Source organism: Pipistrellus kuhlii, unplaced genomic scaffold (assembly GCF_014108245.1).
Source record: "Pipistrellus kuhlii isolate mPipKuh1 unplaced genomic scaffold, mPipKuh1.p scaffold_m20_p_16, whole genome shotgun sequence".
Classification (NCBI taxonomy): Eukaryota; Metazoa; Chordata; class Mammalia; order Chiroptera; family Vespertilionidae; genus Pipistrellus; species Pipistrellus kuhlii.
Genome location: NW_023425471.1, coordinates 23,530,800 through 23,550,574, shown reverse-complemented (window position 1 = coordinate 23,550,574; position 19,775 = coordinate 23,530,800). Strand labels below are relative to the sequence as shown.

At 35.7% G+C, this 19,775-nt stretch overlaps 1 protein-coding gene across 3 annotated transcripts in view; it reads right to left on the bottom strand.

Annotated features, from left to right (window-relative positions):
* The window catches only part of RPS6KA6 (ribosomal protein S6 kinase A6), a 166,271-nt gene that overhangs the window by 21,350 nt on the left and 125,146 nt on the right, over positions 1-19,775 (bottom strand). For all 3 annotated transcript variants that reach the window (XM_036439817.2, XM_036439820.2, XM_036439819.2), the window contains 3 exons: positions 16,804-16,965; positions 10,781-10,857; positions 7,921-8,038 (listed from right to left, as the gene is read on the bottom strand). In XM_036439817.2, coding sequence (XP_036295710.1) covers positions 7,921-8,038; positions 10,781-10,857; positions 16,804-16,965 — 357 coding nt within the window. The remainder of the gene's footprint in view (positions 1-7,920; positions 8,039-10,780; positions 10,858-16,803; positions 16,966-19,775) is intronic.

Below are 19,775 nucleotides of genomic sequence, written 5' to 3'. Positions count from 1 at the left end.
TTCAACAAGAGGATATAACTCTGGTAAATATATATGCACACAATACAGGAATACCAAAATACATAAAACAACGTGTGGAATATATCAAGGGAGAGATTGAAAAAAATACAGTCATAGTAGAGGACTTTAATATCCCACTGATATTACTGGATAAATCATATAAACAAAAAATCAGCAAAGAAACAGAAATCCTAAATGACTCACTACATCAGATGGAATTAATTGACATCTTTAAAAGATTTCACCCCAAAGCTACAGAATATACATTCTTCTCCAGTGCATACAGAACATTTTTAAAGATAGATCACATATTAGGACACAGAAAAAGTCTCTTCAAATTCAAGATAGAAATCATAACAAGCATCTTCTCAGACCATAATGGCATAAAACTATTGTAGAAATCAACAACAATAAAAACAATGAAAAAAATCAAACACTTGAAGGCTAAATAGCATGTTATTAAACAATGATTGGGTTACCAAAGAGATCAAAGAAGAAATTACAAGCATCCTGGAAACAAATGACAATGAAAACACAACAATCCAAAATCTGTGGGACACAATAAAGCAGTCCTGAGAGGGAAGTTCATAGCTCTACAAGCCTACCTCAAAAAAGAAAAGAAAAAATGTTAATAAATTATCTAACTCTATAACTCAAAGAGTTAGAAAGAGAGCAACAAAAAAAGCCCAGCATAAGAGGAAGGAAGAAAAAAATAAAGATCAGAAAGAAAATAAACAACATAGAGATAAAATACAAACAAACATACAATACAAAAAAATCAATTAAGCCACAAACTGGTTCTTTGAAAGGATAAATAAGATTGATGAACCTCTAAGCAGGATCACTAAGAAGCAAAGAGAGAGGACCCAAATAAACAAAAGTAGAAATGAAAGAGGTTATTTAACAACTGACCCCACAGGAATAAAAAGGATTATGAAAAAATACTACGAACAATTCTTTTCCAACAAATTGGAAATATAGATGAAATAGACATGTATTTAGAAAAAATACAAGCTTCTAAAACTCAATCAGGAAGAATAAAAAGAAAACAAACACACACACACACACACACACACACACACACACACACCTAAATAGAACGATAACTACCAAAGAAATGGAAGTAGTAATAAAAAATATTCCAGCAAACAAAAGCTCTGGTCCAGATGGTTTTATATGGGTGTCTTACCAAACATTCAAAGAAGAACTAAAACCTATTTTCCTTAGACTAGTTAAAAAAATTCAAGAGGAAGGAACACTTCCAAGCTCTTTCTATGAAGCAAGCATTACTCTAATTTCAAAACTAGATAAAGACACCACAAAAAAAGAGACCTACAGGCAAATATTCTTGATGAACATAGATGCTAAAATCCTCAACAAAATTCTAGCAAATTGGATCCAACATTACATTAGAAAGATCATACACCATGACCAAGTGGGATTTATTCCAGGGATGCAAGGATGGTACAATATCCCCAAATCAACAAATGTGATATATCACATAAGCAAATTAAGAGATAAAAATCAGATAATTATATCAATTGATACAGAAAAATATTTGAAAAAATCCAACACTTTTCTTGATAAAAACTCTTAGCAAAGTGGGAATAGAGGGATCATACCTCAACATAATAAAAGCCTTATATGACAAACCTACAGCCAACATCATACTAAAACCATTAACCCTAAGAACAGGAACAAGATAGGGATGCCCACTTTCACCACTCCTGTTAGATATAGTACTGGAAGTGCTCGCCATAGCGATCAGACAAGAAGAATAAATAAAAGGCATCCAAATTGAAAAAGAAGAAGTAAAACTGTCATTATTCACAGATGACATGACATTATACATAAAAAACCCCAAAGACTGTATCAAAAATTTTCTAGGCTTAATAAATAAATTCACCAATGTAACAGGATATAAAATTAACACCCAGAAATCTATGGCTTTTTATACACCAACTGGAGGCCTGATGCATGAGATTTTGTGCACTCAGGGGTGGGAGGTCTCTTAGCCTGGTCTGTGCCCTCTCTCAGTCTGGGAGCCCTCAGGGGATGTCCAATTGATGACACCATCACTGCTCTTGCCAGGCATGAGCCAGGCTTCTGGGCTTCTGGCTGAGTGGTGCTCCCCCTGTGGGAGTGTACTGACAACCAGGAGGCAGCTCCTGTGTTGAGCGTCTGCCCCCTGGTGGTCAATGCATATCATAGCAAATAGTCATTCTGCTTTTTGGTCAATTTGCATATTACCCTTTTATTGTATAGGATAATGAACTCACAGAAAGCGAAACTAAAAAAGAAAAAAATCCCATTTACCATTGTACAAAAAAAGTTAACATACCTAGGGATACACTTAACTAAAGAGATAAAAGGCCTGTACTAGGAAAACTAGAGGGCATTAAAAAAATAGATAAAGATATAAACAAAAGGAAGGACATACTGTGTTCATGGATTGGTAGAATCAACAATTAAAATGTCCATATTACCCAAAGAAATTTATAGATTCAATACAATCCCCATTAAAATACCAATCCCCATCAAAGGCCTAGAACAAACTCTCTAAAAATCCATCTGGAATAAAAAAAAGACCACGGATAGCCACATCATTCCTGAGAGAGAAGAACAAAGTTGGAGGGATCATATTACCAGATATCAAGCTATATTACAAAGTCACATTTCTAAAAACTGCATGTAATATTAATAGCATAATAACAGACATATAGACCAGTGGAACAGAACAGAGAACCCAGAAATTGACCCAAGCCATTATGCTCAATTAATATTTGACAAAGAAGGCCAGAGCATACAATGGAGTCAAGACAGTCTCTTCAATAAATGGTGTTGGGGAATTTGGTCATATACATGCAAAAAAAATTAAAGTAGACCACCCACTTACATACACAAAAATAAACTCAAAATGGTTAAAGGACTTAAATGTAAGACAAGAAACCATAAAAATCTTAGAAGAATCCACAGACAACAAAATATCAGACATATGTTGTACCAATTCATTACCAATACAGCTTCTATGGCAATGGAAATTAAGGAGAAAGTAAACAAATAGTATTACATCAAATTAAAAAGCTTCTGCACATCAAAAGAAGCCATCAACAAAACAGCAAGTAAGCCCACTGCATGGGAGAATATATTGATAGTATTTCCCAATGCTATTTTAGATAAGGGTTTAATCTCCAAAATTTACTGGGAACTCATATAGAAATTAACAAAAGGAAGATAAACAATCCAATAAAAAAAATGAGCAAAGGACATAGACACTTTTCATACAGAAAGCCAATAGACATATGCAAACATTCTCAAAGTCACTAATCATCCAAGAGATGCAAAGCAAAACAACAATGAGTTACCATCTCACACCTGTGATAATGGCTGTCATCAACAAATCAACAAAGGACAAGTGCTGGAGATCATGTAGAGAAAAAGGAACCCTTGTGCACTGTTAGTGGGAATGCAGACTGGTGTAGCCACTGTGGAAGACAGTATGGAGTTTCTTCAAAAAATTAAAAATAGAACTCCCATTTGACCCAATAATCCCACTTTTAGGACTATCCCAAGAAACTAGAAACACCAATCAGAAAGGATATATGTACACCTATGTTCATGGCGACATAATTTACAATAGCTATGATTTTGAAACACCCTAAGTGCCCAGCAGCAGATGAGTGGATTAGAAAACTGTGGTACATATACAGGATGGAATACTAAGCTGCTATACAAAAGAAGGAACCTTTACCATTTGGAATGACATGTAGAACATTATGTAAGCGAAATAAGCTAGTCAGAGAAATTATATACTGTATATTACATGATCTCACTCATATATGGGATATAATGATCAACATAATTTGATTAACAAAAATAGACCCAGAGACAAGATAACAGTAAACAGACTGTCCAACCTCAGAGAGAAGGCAGGGTAGGGGGAACTGGAGAATAACTATGCATATTAGCATAAGCAATGGACACAAACACTGGGGTGGTGGGGACTTGTCCTGAGGGTAAGGAGTGGCTAGGGTATGGGCAAATTGGGGGAAAAGGAGACATATGTAATACTTTAAATAATAAAAAAATAACATATATGCATACTCTATGGACATGAACAATAGTTTGGTGAAGGCAGAAGGGGAGGTACAGGTGGGTGGAGGTGGGCAAAATGAGGGAAGTGAGTGACACCGGCAAAAATGTTAACATTAAAAATGTTCAATAAAATTATAAAATTAAAATTCTAATGTTGCTAAAAACATTGTTTCCTTGGGGGAGACTTTAATTTTATATGTATTGTGTAAATGTTTTTTTACAACCTGAACATATCCATGAATTGCTTTTGTAATTAAAAATAACTAAAAATCTTTCATGACTAAAAAGATAAAAAAAACACAAAAATGAATATGACCTTTACAACTACCCAAGTGAGGAGATTAAAAATGTACACAAATGAATATATAACAAGGTAGAATGTAATAATATCTCTAATAAAGCACATACAATGTTGGCATGGGTACACAGTAAGATAAAAAGTAGAAATTTTTCTTTCTTTCTTTCTTTCTTTTTTTTTTTTTTTTTTTAAGGAAGCAAGGGAAGAGCCAGTAATTAATTATTACATAAAAATTTCTACTGGGCATTTCTTTGTTGGCTGAGGGTATATGTACTTGAAATAAGTAACACATTACTTTTTTTAAATAGTCTAAAATTTAGATAGAATCGTCTTCTAATTAATCAGGTATTATTGTGCTTATTTTTAATATGGAGTGAAGTAATGAAATTTTTGTTGCTCTCTTGCATCTTCTACTTTTACTTTGCCAGATTCTTCTCTTTGTCTCCCCTTGTTTTCAAAAGGGAAGGATCAATTACAATGTTCTCTAAGCCTGGGTTTGGATGTGTGGAATTAGCTGAAACTACTGTAGCAATAAGGTACACAAAGCTAACATGGCTTCCACTATGAGCCCCACTGTTTAACTGAATAAACCAAGTTTATAAACTCTGCATGGATATGAGGCAAGGAGAAGCATCTTCTGTATGCTTCTGGTGGTGGTACTAACCAAAAGAAAGAAAAGCATTCAAAGGGGAAAATAACATGTAAGGAACTATAATTAAGTAAAAACAATTGTTATTATACGACAGCATATACCACAGAAAACTAAAACTATAAGCACAATTGCCATATAAATTCCTGTATATTTCATCATTTTAATAACTGTTGCCAGTTATATTTTTAAAGGAAAGCAAGAGGCATATATATACTGAGTGGCCAGATTATTATGATCTCTGAAAGCATAATAATTTGGCCACTCAGTGTATAGCCTATATAATAAAAGGCTAATATGCAAATTATCCCCTCTACCAGAAGTACGACCAGCAGGCTGGCCAGCCAACTGTCCAAGTCCCCTCCACCTGGCCAGGCTGGCTGGACCTGACCAATGCAAAAATTCATGTATGAATATATGTATACTAGAGGCCCGGTGCACGAAATTCATGCACAGAGCGGGTGTCCCTCAGCCCAGCTGGCACCCTCTCCAATCTGGGACCCTTCAAGGGATGTCTGACTGCCCGTTAGGCCCACCAGGATAGGGCCTAAATGGGCAGTCGGATATCCCTCTCACAATCCAGGACTGCTGGCTCCCAACTGCTCTCCTACCTGCCTTCCTGATTGCCCCTAACCATTTCTGCCTGCCAGCCTGATCACCCCCTAACCACTTCCTTGCCAGCCTGATTGATATCTAACTGCTCCCCTTCCAGCCTGTTTGCTCTCCTCTGTAAGCCTAGTCACCCCTATCTGCCTTTTCCTGCAGGGCTGGTCCCCCCAATTGCTCTCTGCTCTCCCCTGCAGGCCTGGATCCCCCACAATTGCCCTTCCCTGCAGGCCTGGTAGGATTGGACCTAAACGGGCAGTCAAACATCCCTTGAGGGGTCCCAGATTGGAGAGAGTGCAGGCTGGGCTGAGGGACACACCCTGTGAATAAATTTCATGTACCAGGCTTCTAGTGGGTGTGTGTGTGTGTGTGTGTGTGTGTGTGTGTGTGTGTGTGTGTCACACACACATACTGTATATGAGGGTTGGGCTGAGGGACACACAACCCATGCACGAATTTCGTGCACTGGGCCTCTATCTATCTATCTATCTATCTATCTATCTATCTATCTATCTATCCTGTATACACTGAGTGGCCAGATTATTATGAGTTCAGAGATCATAATAATCTGGCCACTCAGTGTACACACACACACGCACACATCAGAATTGTTCCTTGTAAATATGTAATTTTGTGATGCACAAACTGGCTGACTTAGAAAATACATATGGTTCATGAATAATACTAGTAGTTTCAATCACTTTACAAGGGGAAGTAAGGCAAATTATAAATAAACCAAAATGCACAGAAATGGAATTTTGGAGTTAGAAGGAACTACAAGGAGAATTTAATCTCCACATTGTGCAAATGAGAAAACTGAAGCAGCTACCGTAGTTAGTAGATCAAAAGTAGCACTCAGTTCTGACTTCTAAACAGGTGCTCCTTCTACCACACCACACAGCACACCTGTGTTATTATGGCTAACATCCAAACACAATCCTTTCTCTGTTCTTCTTTTGGCAATAACATTCTACAATGATCAGGACGTGAGATTTACTCCATAATATACCCTACAGATTAGCTAGTGTTCTTGAGACAATTAGGTTTTATTATTAGCAGATATTAAACATAAGCAATTTCTTTTGTCTTAAAATGTTTTCTACTGCAAATGCAGCTTAAAAGTGTCAAGTCCTTATAATACACATGCTGACAACCTTTGGGCTTTTGTTTTAAAACTTAAAATTTTTAGATTAGAAAGGTAACAATCCGTAGTCAAGGGTTGACCTTCCCCCTCTCCCCCCCCCCCCCCCACGCCTTAAATTAAATAAGACCAGTTACTTTGAAACTGCACTAATACAGCAGCCACTAGACACATGTGGCTATTAAGCCACCTTTAAAATGTGGGTACTCCATAAATTCAGATAAGCTGTAGGAATAAAATGCACACAAAATTTTGAGACTTAAAATGAACAAAGAATGTAAAATAGTTCACTAATTTTTATGTTGATTAAATGGTAAAATATTTTAACTACAGCGGGTTAAATATATTGTTACTAAATTAATTTCACCATTTTCTTTTTGTTTTGTTTTTTAATGTGGCTAACTAAAAATTTTATTTTTATTTATTTACTTTTTATTATATAAAAAGTTTTTTATTTTTAATTCAGTGGATTTATGAGAATTACCTTATGAAAATTTTCTGGCACCTTTTAAGATTACTATACTTTTTGAGGGGTGAATCTTTGGACTCATGATTTTTCACTCTGCACTTGCATAGGAAATCAGGATGTGTATACTAACTAGAAATTTTAAAATTCCAGATGTGGCTTACATTATATTTTTATTGGACATCTCTAAGCCATTAATAATAAATATCTAGATGCTACTGATAAAAAGTTTATATATTCTCTAAGAATATTTAACATTATAAAAATTACCTACATAATCACTAGTCAATATCTGTACTAAAGAAGAAACAACATAAAAAAAAACAACATGCACACACACACTACATTCAGAAAGCAACTTTAATTGGCTTAAGTATGCCTTTTTCTTCAGTATATTTACATTTTTAGTTTTGGTTAATACTGAAACTATTTTATATTCTCTGAACACATATAAACTAATAAAATAGAAATGTTGCCCAAAGAAGAAGCATGAGCAAAAAACCAAGAGAAAGTCAGTCATTGTTTTGTTCAATGGACACATACAAGTGAATTAAATTAAAAACAAACGCTGACATATAACACCACCATATATTCTGCAAATATACACTGGACTATAACTTAAATATTTCAGCAATTTAAGATTAATATAACAAACATATTTATACCTTTGCTCCATCTGAAATATTGTCCCAGTTTCCACCACTCAAAGAGAACTTTCCATTGCCTATACGCAGCAGTATCTCTTCAGGAGTATCATTGGGGCCATTAGCAAATGGAGTATAACTATTAATAAAATAGATTTTAATAAACATAGGGCCTACTATACATATGAAATATAATTGAAAGTGATGAGCAAATATTTACTATAGTAAATTAGAACATTATTTAACAATTCCCTTCATTGTGCACATCAAATTTGATACTTCAAATAATGAATTTAATCCTAATTAATTATTTAATAAAATGAAGGATCTTGTCTATATCAAAAACTTTGATCAGTTAATCCATGTAAAATAAAATAAATGTGGCTCTTCATATAAAGTTAGTCTTAAAATCAGACTGTAATAAAACACACAAATTTTGTATTCTCCCAGGCATAAGTCAGCAAACCTAATATACCTACCATGAAAAACTTAATTTTATATAATCATATAAATGAATTTATTTTATTGATTCAAATTTATTCATTAGCATTTTATAAATATTATCAGTGAAAAGAGGTTAACAATAATTTTAACGAATGTCCATAAAAATGTTAGTTAAATATTTATATCGGTATAACAAAAAAACCTCCTAGATCATTAAAATTATTATGTGGGTCAATATTCATGGAAAGGAAGACAAATACCTTGTATAAAGTTAAAATAGTTTAAAAAATAATTATAGAATGACAGAAAGTGATCAGTTTTGTACCATTTTAACAGATGGAACTAAAATTGGTATTCAAATTTAGAAATGAAAAGTCTTACTGTTAAAAAGTATGAGAAATATGTCTTCACATGTTAATGTCTTAATTCCTCATGTAATAACTAAAGTTGATATAACACTAAACACATATATACACTAACATTCATTTTTTGTTTAGTCATAAAGTAAATATTTGAAATAGCAATCCAGAAATGGTATCCCTTGTTTCATGTGAAAACTTTAGCTATTCATAACTTTAGCACTTACTTTGGGATATAGCTAAATATTTTGCAAAATTTTATAATATATCTAAAAGTCTGTGAAGCCTAGCCATCATGGTTCAGTGGTAGAGCCTCAACGTATAAGCCAGGAGGTCATGGTTCAATTCCAGGTTAGGGTACATGCCCAGGTTGTGGGCTAGAACCTCAGTGTTGGATGTGCAGGAGGCAATCAGTCAATGTTTCCCTCTCATCTTTGATGTTTTTATCTCTCTCCCTCTGTCTTCCTCTCTGAAATCAATAAAAGGAATCTAAAAAAATAATAAAAGTATGTAGAATACACTGATATACATAATGATCATCAAGCCAATAAATAATTGTGTGAAGATTTCATATGTATAACTCTTCTGTTATATCAAGCATATTTTAATTATACTAAATGCCTTCTCTGAAAAGTTGAACCTAAATACATTATAATTTTATTATAATTCTTCAAATTCTTATGAATCATTTTTTTAAAAAACCAGCCTTTTTTTTACAGCCAAAAAATTTTACTCCTAAATAAAAATATTAAGAGTAAAACAAGACTTGTAAATTACTAACATTAATATAATCCATTTATTACTTTTTTATTAGGATTTTATCCTTTCAAGAGAAGGTAACTGTGTGTTTCTTTAATTTATCATTCTGTTACTATTTAGATTTGTTATAAAGCTCAATCTATCAAATCTCTAGTGGCAGGAGAGCCAGAATTCAAGTACTTTTAAAAAATCAATTCAAACAGTAGGCAGTTTCGTTCAGTGGGGGTTCCTTCTATAAGGATTGTGGTCAAGGGCACCTACTTGGGTTGCAGGCTCCTCCCAGCCCCGCCCTGGTTGGGGCGTGTGCAGGAGGCAACCAGTCGATTTGTTTCTCTCATATTGATTTTTTTCTCTGTCTTTCCCCCTCTCTTCCATTATCTCTAAAAATCAATGGAAAAATATCTTCAGGTGAGGATTTAAAAAAATAAAATTATATCTTAAATAATAATTCAATATCAATTGAAAACTTTTAAAATTATATACATGAATATTGCCTCATTAAACATCTTTATGTTTTTTTCAATTTTATAAGAAAACAATTTATATAATAGAGAGGTAACATGCTAATTGGTCCTAACAGTGTCACAGTCATAACCAGGCTGTGTGTGCACAGGTGCTGGAGAGCAGGGACTTGCACTAGGGGACATGAGGCTGCCACAGAGGGCAGCCCTCCTGGTGGAGGCGTGTGCAGGCCTGCAGCACCACCCAGCCCAGAGGGGGCATCAGGACAGGCCATGGCAGCCTCTGCAGCAGTACTGCCCAGCCTGGAGGGGGGTGTCAGGACGGGCCCTGGCTCCACAGCCTCCAAAAGCTCTCAGCACTCCTGCGCTAAGGTCTGAAGGCACATAGAGGAAGGGAGAGCACATAGGCAGTTAAGGGGTTTAGGATAGGAGGGGAGAACAGATATGGTAGGCAGTTAGTAGGATCAGTCCAGGTGAAGAGTGCAGACAGGCAATTAGGAGGATCAGATAAGGAGGGGAGAGCCATTGGGGGATCAGGCTGGCAGGGGAGAGCAGTTAGGCAGTTAAGGGGATCAGGCCAGGAGGGGAGAGCAGTTAGGGGTATCAGGCAGGCAGGTGAGCACTCAGAAGCCAGTGGTTCTGGATTGTGAGAGGCATCTCAGATTGGAGAGGGTGCAGGTCAGACTGAGGGATCCCCCTCCCCGCATGAATTTCATGCACCAGGCCATTAGTGTATAATATTTTGAAATGTTAATAGACTTATTAAGGTTATTTTCATCTGTCCTCTTTCTAGATGAAAATATACAGGTGAAATTCAAATAATGATGTGAATTATTTTGAATATATAAAGTTTCTTACCCAGCCAACATTGTGTAAAAAAGGACTCCAAGACTCCAAATATCACAAGCAGCATCGTATCCCTGTTGCGTAAGAACCTGAGAAAGAAATAATTATCTGGTATTACCCAGTATAAATTCCTTTATCTCATCTGAATGAAAGTTGAGCTTCTAATAATCTTACAAATGTTCACAATTTAAAAACTTAGATTATTTTTAAAAATAGATTCATGTAATGTTAAAGGCAAAACTTTTGCCATTAGCAAGTATGGAATAAATGGCTATTAATAAAGTGAGTAACATGGATCATACAAAAAACAACCTTGTAAAATATTAATTTTCACTTCTCCTCTTAGAAAAAAATTTACAGACATCAAAATTTAAGATTAATATGTACAAAAAGTTTAACACATGTTATACACAGTACTGTCTTTAACCCTGACACTGACTCTCTAAGGAAGATATTATTTCTATTTTGAAGATGAAAAAAACTGAGGCAAATGTTCAGTAATTTTCCCAGTACCACAAAACTGGCAAGTAGTGGAGGAGGTAACAATTACTAGAGCTTGTGCTTATATCTGTAACTGCCTCCTTGCTACATAGGAGATGGTAAGATAATATATGATCTTATAAAAGAAAGATTAATATTTGTTTTATATACAAAGCTTATGTCTTGAAAATATCAGTATATTTCTGGATTACAAATAAACATTTGATAAATTCTAAATGGTTTCATTAACTTTTCATACAATAATTTAGGTAGCTGTTTTTTGCTCTCAGCACTAGTTAATAAAAATCAACGATATATTCATTATGTGTTAATGTGAGTTCTCACCATGAGGTTAAAAAAGTTAGTTAGAAAATAGATGAAATGAAGCTTTCTTATTCAGAAAAATAAGTCCACTGCTACAACCTTTAGGCACGGGAATAAAACAGAAACAGGCTGTGTAAGCACCAGATTCAACATTTCATTTATAAGAGGCTCAATACATTAATGTTTGGCTTTGACAATTGCCAGACACGAATAATGAACAACTAACTTAAAGTTCAAGATATATATTTTTTCTATTTAAATTGGATTTATAAGAACACACATATGTGCAAACTTGATAAGCTGGAGAAGCTATCAAATACTTCTATAACTGGCTTATGTAAATAATGCACATAGGGACTACAAAAGCCCTTAAATAATGAGGCACAGTTACACCATTCATAGCATGGTAAACCAAGTTTAAGTAAAACTTAAACCTCTCCTGCTTTCCCACCCCCCATCACCTATTTCATTTCTTTTTCTCATAAATTCTTATGGTTCCGGACATCACCATCATGTTTTCTGTGGTTTCCTTATGACAATATTTTTAAAACCCCCTTTTAAACTTTAATTTATTTACAGACAGAAAAAGAGAGAGAGAAAGAAAGAGAGAAAAGCATCAATTTGTTGTTCCACTTATTGGTTGATTCTTGTATGTGTGCTGATCAGGGATTGAACCCACAACCTTGATGTACCAGGTCAATGCTCAGTCAGGGATAGTAGAGTATTTTTTAACTGTTCCAATTTGCTGCCAGGAACTTGCTGGATAGGTGAGGGTTACTCATTGAGTCAGTTATATTGATTTCACACACCCATTTCCTTCCTAGTTAATGAGAAAAAGGGCACAGGAGACGTGATAGTGCTTAATCTAATTATCATCAACCAAGGAAACCTTGTTTTACACCTTTACCACACACTTAAACTCATTTTGTATGGGCAAAGAGGAGCAGTCCGCTTTTCCTCTAGAGTGGGTCACAAAGCTCTATAATATTAAGAATATATAGCCATAAAAAACAAGGCAAGGTAGTGGGATGAATGAAAGAGTACAATGCAGAACATGTGTTTAAGACTTTCCTACTTTCATCAAGTTAAATACAAGAATATATTGTAGATGTCAGAAGTAAAGTATTTAATGCCATTGCCTTTTTTCTCATTTGGTATCCCATAGATTTCCATTCCTTTTGTTAAACTTAATTCATATTTGGAGTAAAACATCCAGCCTAGAGCAGAATAATGCAGAGTAAACTCATACTCATTTTTTTATAAAGAGCTGCAGTAACAACATCCAACCAATTTATTTAAGTTCCTTAAATTTAGGATTATTCTTATGTATCAGGAGACATTAAATATCAGTTGAATACTATTACAGATTTACATTTATAAAATAAAATATTTTAGAGAGATATTAACTTTTGTGACATAGGTATAGTAGAAAAGCATATCTACTATATAAATCTTAAGAAGTTGATTGAATTAATATACATAAAAAGTGAATAATATTATTAACTTCTTGTTAAGTTGAAATTGTAATCAGTTTATTTTAAAATTTCTATTTATTGATTTTAGAGAGAAAGAGAAAGTGAGTGGGGTAGGAGAGAGAGAGGGATGGAAGGAGAGAGAGAGAAAGGGAAGGGGGTGGGAGAAAGAGAGAGAGGAGGGTGAGGGAGGGAGAGAGATGCAGAGACAGGGAGAGAAAGAAAGAACGATTTGTTGTTCTGCTTATTTATGCATTCATTGGTTGATTCTTATATGTGCCCTGATCAGAGATCTAACCAGCAACCTTGGTGTACTGGGATGATGCTCTAACCAACTGAACTACCCAGCCAGGGGTATAATCCATACTAATCTATATTAATAAAAGGATAATATGCTAATTATATCAGGTCAACTGGACATCTTCTGGACATCTGACTTCCTTCTGGAGGAAGTCATGGTGGTGGGGGCTGAGGCAGAGGCTGTTAGGGGTGATAAGGCCAACAGGGGGGCAGTTAGGGGGCTATCAGGCTGGCTAGAGGGCAATTAGAGGGTGGCCAGGCTGGCAGGGGAGCAGTTAGGTGGTGGCCAGGCCAACAAGGGGGCAGTTAGAGGCTGGTGAGGTCGGCAGGGGTACAGTTAGAGGGTGACTAGGCTGACAGGGGGGCAGTTATAAAGCAACCAGGTCAGCAGGGAGTCAGTTAGGGGGCAACTAGGTCAGCATGGGGGCAGTTAAGGGGAGATCAGGCCAGCAAACAGAGGCAGTTAGGGGTGATCAGGCAGGCAGGCAAGTGATTAGGGACAATCAGGCAGGCAAGTAGAATGGCTAGGGGCAATAAGAAAGGCAGGCAGGTGAATAGTTAGGAGCCAGTGGTTCCGGATTGCGAGAGGGATGTTTGAGTGCTGGTTTAGGCCTAATCCTTGGGATGGGGCCTAAACCAGCAGTTGGACATCCCCCAAGGTGGTCTGGATTGGAGAGGGTGCAGGGCGAGATGAGGGACCTCCTCCATCCACCTGGTACACAAATTTTGTGCATCAGGCCTCTAGTTATCTTATGTTAGAGAAAAATGACTCTTTAGGCACTATAATGAAGTAATGAATTTATAACCCCATAATGCAACTATATTCAAATATCTGCATAGGTACTTGGATATTTCCAATTTTAGTTTAAAAGATAATTCATTTCCTATACAACATTACTATTTTTTGTGTGTCTGAAATGTCGTTTTTTAATAGTGGCATAGTATTCCATTGTATAGATCTACCATGGCTATTAAAAAGAAGGAACTTTTACCATTTGCAGCAGCATGGATGGAACTGGACAGCATTATGTCTAAGCAAAATAAGCCAGTCGGAGAAAGATAAATATCACATGATTTCACTCATATGTGGGATATAATAATCAACATAATTTGATGAACAAGAATAGATTGATCTAGAGACAAATGGCAGGGGAGGGGGGATAGAGAGCAACCAAAGGACTTGCATGCATGCATGTTAGCATAAACAATAGACACAAATACTGGGGTTGTGGGGGCTTGCCCAGGGTGGGAATGGCTGGGGGGAGAGTCAATTGGGAGGAAAGGAGACATATATAAAACTTTAGACAATAAAAAAATAATTTTTTTTAAAAAGTCTGAAATTTCAGGAACAAATCTAACAGAAAACCTCATTAATAAAAATTTACATATATTCATTAATTGCTACAAGAGGCTTCATCATTTGGTAATAAAACTTTTCAAAGCATTTTAGATTTTTTATTGAATTTATTGGTGTGACATTGGTTAATAAGTTTATATAGGTTTCAGGTATACAATTCTACAGTATATCATCTGTATATTGCATTGTGTTTCACCACCACAAGTCAGATCTCCAATCCAAGTCAAGTCTCCTTCCATCTTCATTTATCTCCCTTTATCCTTTTGTACCTCACTTCACCCCTTTCCCTCTGGTAATTATCATACTGTTGTCTGTATTTGTGAGTTTTTCTTTTCTGCTTAACAGTCTCTCAACCACCCTCCCATCTGACAGCTGTCAACGTGTTCTTGGTATTAACCAGTCTGGTTCTATTTCAGCTTATTTTGTTCAACAAATTCCACATGTGTGTGAAATAATATGGCATTTGTCTTGCTCTGACTGGCTTATTTCACTTAGCATAATACTCTCCAGGTCTATCCATGCTGTCACAAAGGATAAGATTTTTTTTTTTTTTAATGACCAAGTAGTATTCTATTGTGTCAATATACCATAGCTGTTTTATTCATTCATCTACTGATGGGCAGTTGGGCTGCTCCCAAATCTTAGAATTGTTAATGATGCTACAGTGAACATAGGGGTGCATATATTTCTTCAAATTTGTGTTTTAGGTTTCTTCAGATAAATTCCCATAAGTGGAATCAATGGGTCATAAGACAGTTACATTTTTAATTTTTTGAGTTAACTCCACATGGCTTTACACAGGGGTTTCATCAATCTGCATTCACACCAACAATCCGTGAGTGTTCCCTTTTCTCCACATCCTCATCAGCACTTGTTTTTTGACTTATTGATGATAGCCATTCTAACAAGTGTGAGCTGATATCTCATTGTGGTTTTAATTTGTATCTCTCTGGTGATTAGTGACATTAAGCATCTTTTCATGTCTATTGGCCATCTGTATGTCTGCTTTGGAGAAGTGTCTATTCAGATCCTTTGCCCAATTTTTAATTCGATTCTTTGATTTTTTTTTTTTGGTGTTGTTTTATAAGTTCTTTATAAATTTTGTATATTAACCCCTTATCAGTGTCAAATATGTTCTCCCATTCAGTGAGTTGTCTTTTAATTTTGTTGATGGTTTCATTTGCTGTGCAAAAATGTTTTTGTTTGATTTGGTCCTATCTCTTAATTTTTCCTTTTGTTTCCATACCCGAGGGGAAATATCAGAAAAAAATATTGCTACAGGAAATGTCTGAGATTTTACTACTTATATTTTCTTCTAGAATTTTTATGGTTTCTCAATTTGTATTTAAGTGTTTAATCTATTTTGAGTTCATTCTTGAGTATGGTGTACAAAGGTGGTCCAGTTTCATTTTTTTACATACATCTGTCCAATTTTCCCAATACTACTGAATGGATTATCTTAACCCCATTTATGTTTTTGCCTCCTTTATCAGAACCACTGCAGCCTCACCTTCCCTGACTCTTCCCTCCAAGATCTATGTATGAATGCTATTTGCCAAGAAAAACTTGACCACTTTAAAACCCACGTGAAGCTGTTTTCTCCGAGAATTCAAAGATCCTGAAAAGAATCAGGGATGGCACTGCCTTTATATGTTATGTGTAATGCTAAATAGTATAAATTACTTCATGTTCAACACAACTCAAAATATCAGAAAACCTATCTTGACTATTACTGAGTGCTGGGTCTTGAAAATGTTACTTAGGTACTTTAAGCCTCAGTTTCCTCATTTATAACATTTAATATACTGAAGTAGAGTTATCTCTACTTTCCCTTCCATTTGTAAAAGGGTAAATTCTTAAACTAGTACATCATCCAGGAAAATAAAAGTTTAATTATTACATTCAAATTGGTTTAAGTTGGTTTCAGATGCTAATTCCTAGTCTGAATATTTATACTAAGGGGCTATCAGAATTCACTGATTCAAATAGCTTTATTGTTGAGAATGGATAACTCAGATTTTACTATCAACCATAACATATACATGCCATTATATGCATTCAACTAAAGGAAAGAGTGAAAATATTGAAGTTTTAATGAATACCTCAGGTGCTACAAAATTTGCAGTGTAGCATGGAGTTAGTAGAAGCCCATTTTCTCCTCGAAGTTGCTTTGCAAACCCAAAATCACAGATCCTAATAGACTCTGCATTGGCTGATTCATCCATGTATAAAATATTACTAGGTTTCAGATCACGATGAACAATCTTGAACACAGAAGAAAAAATATTGTATTTCTACAGTTAAATAAATATCTGTGAAATGAAAGATTTTATGTTAACATATTTCTAGGAAAATAACTTTTTAATCATAAAATACTGAAAATGATACTTTGTTCCACCTTTATATTTTTAAATATATTTTATTGATTTTTGTACAGAGTGGAAGGGAGAGAGATAGAGAGTTCGAAACATCAATGAGAGAGAGTCAACGATCAGCTGCCTTCTTGCACACCCCCTACTGGGGATATGCCCACAACCAAGGTACATGCCCTTGACCGGAATCGAACCCAGGGCCCTTCAGTCCCCAAGCCAACGCTCTATCCATTGAGCCAAACCCGTCCAGCTGTTCCACCTTTATAATCTTGAAAGTATACAGAGAAAATAATCTCTATCAGATAGATGTTTTGCTTTCTATTCAAACCACTAGTTTTGTTAATAACTTCCAATCTCAAATTATCAAAAATCAATTCTCAGTTCCACTTCTGTTTATAATGAACTAAGACCCTATCAAAAATGCCCCTACCCACAGTAAACAACTATAAAACCTGAACATTATTAAAAAAAAAAAAAAAAAAGAACTACCAGGAGGTACTGGGGAGTGAAGAGAAGCAGATAGGCTCTGGTGGGGAGTACACAGTTGGCTGAGGAAGGAATACAGGGAACTATATGAATGGCTTTTAGGCAAGGGGAAAGTACAGTTCCTGTGTCACACAGTGGTGGTGAAGATACACGTGGAAAAGCCCAAGTATTTCTGGCCTGGAAGACCAGAAAAGAGATGCTGGGAAATCTTTAATGCTGAGTGGAGGGATACTGTAAATTAAAAAGTCAAAACTATCCCTGAGCTCTGGCCACATAGCTCAGTTGGTTAAAATGTTATACTGATACACTAAGGTTGCAGGGTCAATCCCCAGTCAGGGCACATATAATACTCTCTCTCTCTCTCTCTCTCTCTTTCTCTCTCTCTCTCTCCCTCCCTCCCTCCCTCTCCCTCCCTCCCTCCCTCTTGCCAATAAATAAAAAATTGCCCCTGAATCAACAATGTGTAGAAGAGGGGTGAGGGGAAGTAAAAGAAGGTAAATGGGGGTTAAATGGTGATGGGAAAAGACTTTATTTGGGGGGGGGGGACAACACATGATGCAATATAAAGATGATGTATTATAGAGTTCTGCACCTGAAACCTGCATAATTTTATTAACTAATGTCATCCAATAAATTCAATAAAAATGTTCAAATGTGTAGAAGATGCTCAAAGTAGTTTATATTAATATGAAAGACAGAGACCAAAGTTGCTGCCACAAAAGCAGAATTTTCTGTGCAAACAATACCAAGAAAATTATCCACTAAAATAAAATAATAATGAAAATCAATAATAATTATTGGAGAAAGTAACAGAATAAAAAAAATCTCCAAAATTTAATATTATAATGTGCAATATACAATCCAAATTATGTGACATACAAAAAAACCCCAACAAAACAAAAACAAAACACACACACACACACACACGAAAATAGAGCATAGTTTCAAGAAAGAAAGAAAGTCAATCAATTCTAAATTCATGATGAACCACATTGAAACTAAAAGACAAGAAATTAACTTATTTTTTATTTTTAAATTGATTTTTATTATTGAAAGTATACAGATATCCTCTTTCCCCCCCCCCCCCCCAATGACGCCCTATTCTCCATTCCCACCTGCCCAGACATTCACCACACTATTGTCTGTGTCCATGGGTTATGCATATATGCATATTTGTTCTTTGGTTAATTTCTTTCTGCCCCATCCTTCCCTCTGAGATTCATCAGTTTGTTGCATTAGAGTGACATTGCTTAATAAAATTATACAGGCTTTAGGTATCTATATATATAAAATCCAAGCAACTGGAATGAATGGCAGCATGACCAGAATGACCAGAACGACCAGTGGCTATGACATGCACTGTGGCAGCCAACCAGCCTGATCCAGCCCAATCGGCCCCCCTCAGGCCAGCCTGGCCTCCAATTGGCCCCCAACACCTCAAGCAGGGGCAGGGCCCACCAGACAACCACCTTCGGCCTCTCCCCCTAGCCAGCCATGGCCATCCCCCTCCACCAGCCTGGCCCAATGGGTCCCTATTGGGGTGGGCCAGCTGGATCCCACTTGTGCACAAATACATGCACCTGGCCTCTAGTACAATTCTATAATATATCATCTGTATATTGTATTACTTGGGGTGGTGAATATACAGACAATTTTCAAAATAATATGATGGAGGTGCTAGTTAAAGCTAGGGTTGTAATGATATTGCAGCATGTAAATGCATAAATTTTGTAAACCTTAAACAATGTTATATCTCAATAAAAATTTATTATTCAAAATTCACAAGACTATAATACATTTAAAAAATAAAGTGTCTATTATAACTATCTCAATAAAGTAAAAGAAAACATGCTTTTGATACATTAAACTAGCAGCAGAAATGTAGAAGCAGCCTAACTGGTTTGGCTCAGTGGATAGAGCGTCAGTCTGCGGACTAAAGGGTCCCAGGATCGATTCGGGTCAAGGGCATCTACCTTGGTTGTGGGCACATCCCCAGTAGAGGGTGTGCAGGAGGCAGCTGATCTATGTTTCTACCTCATTGATGTTTTTAACTCTCTATCCCTCTCCTTTCCTCTCAGTAAAAAAAAATCAATAAAACATAGTTTAAAAAAGAAATGTAGAAGCAGAAAATAAAATAAAATGCTAGAAATACAAAATATTCTGAAATTCTCTACATTATAAATTTCTTACTGATTATTATCCATTTCATTTAATCT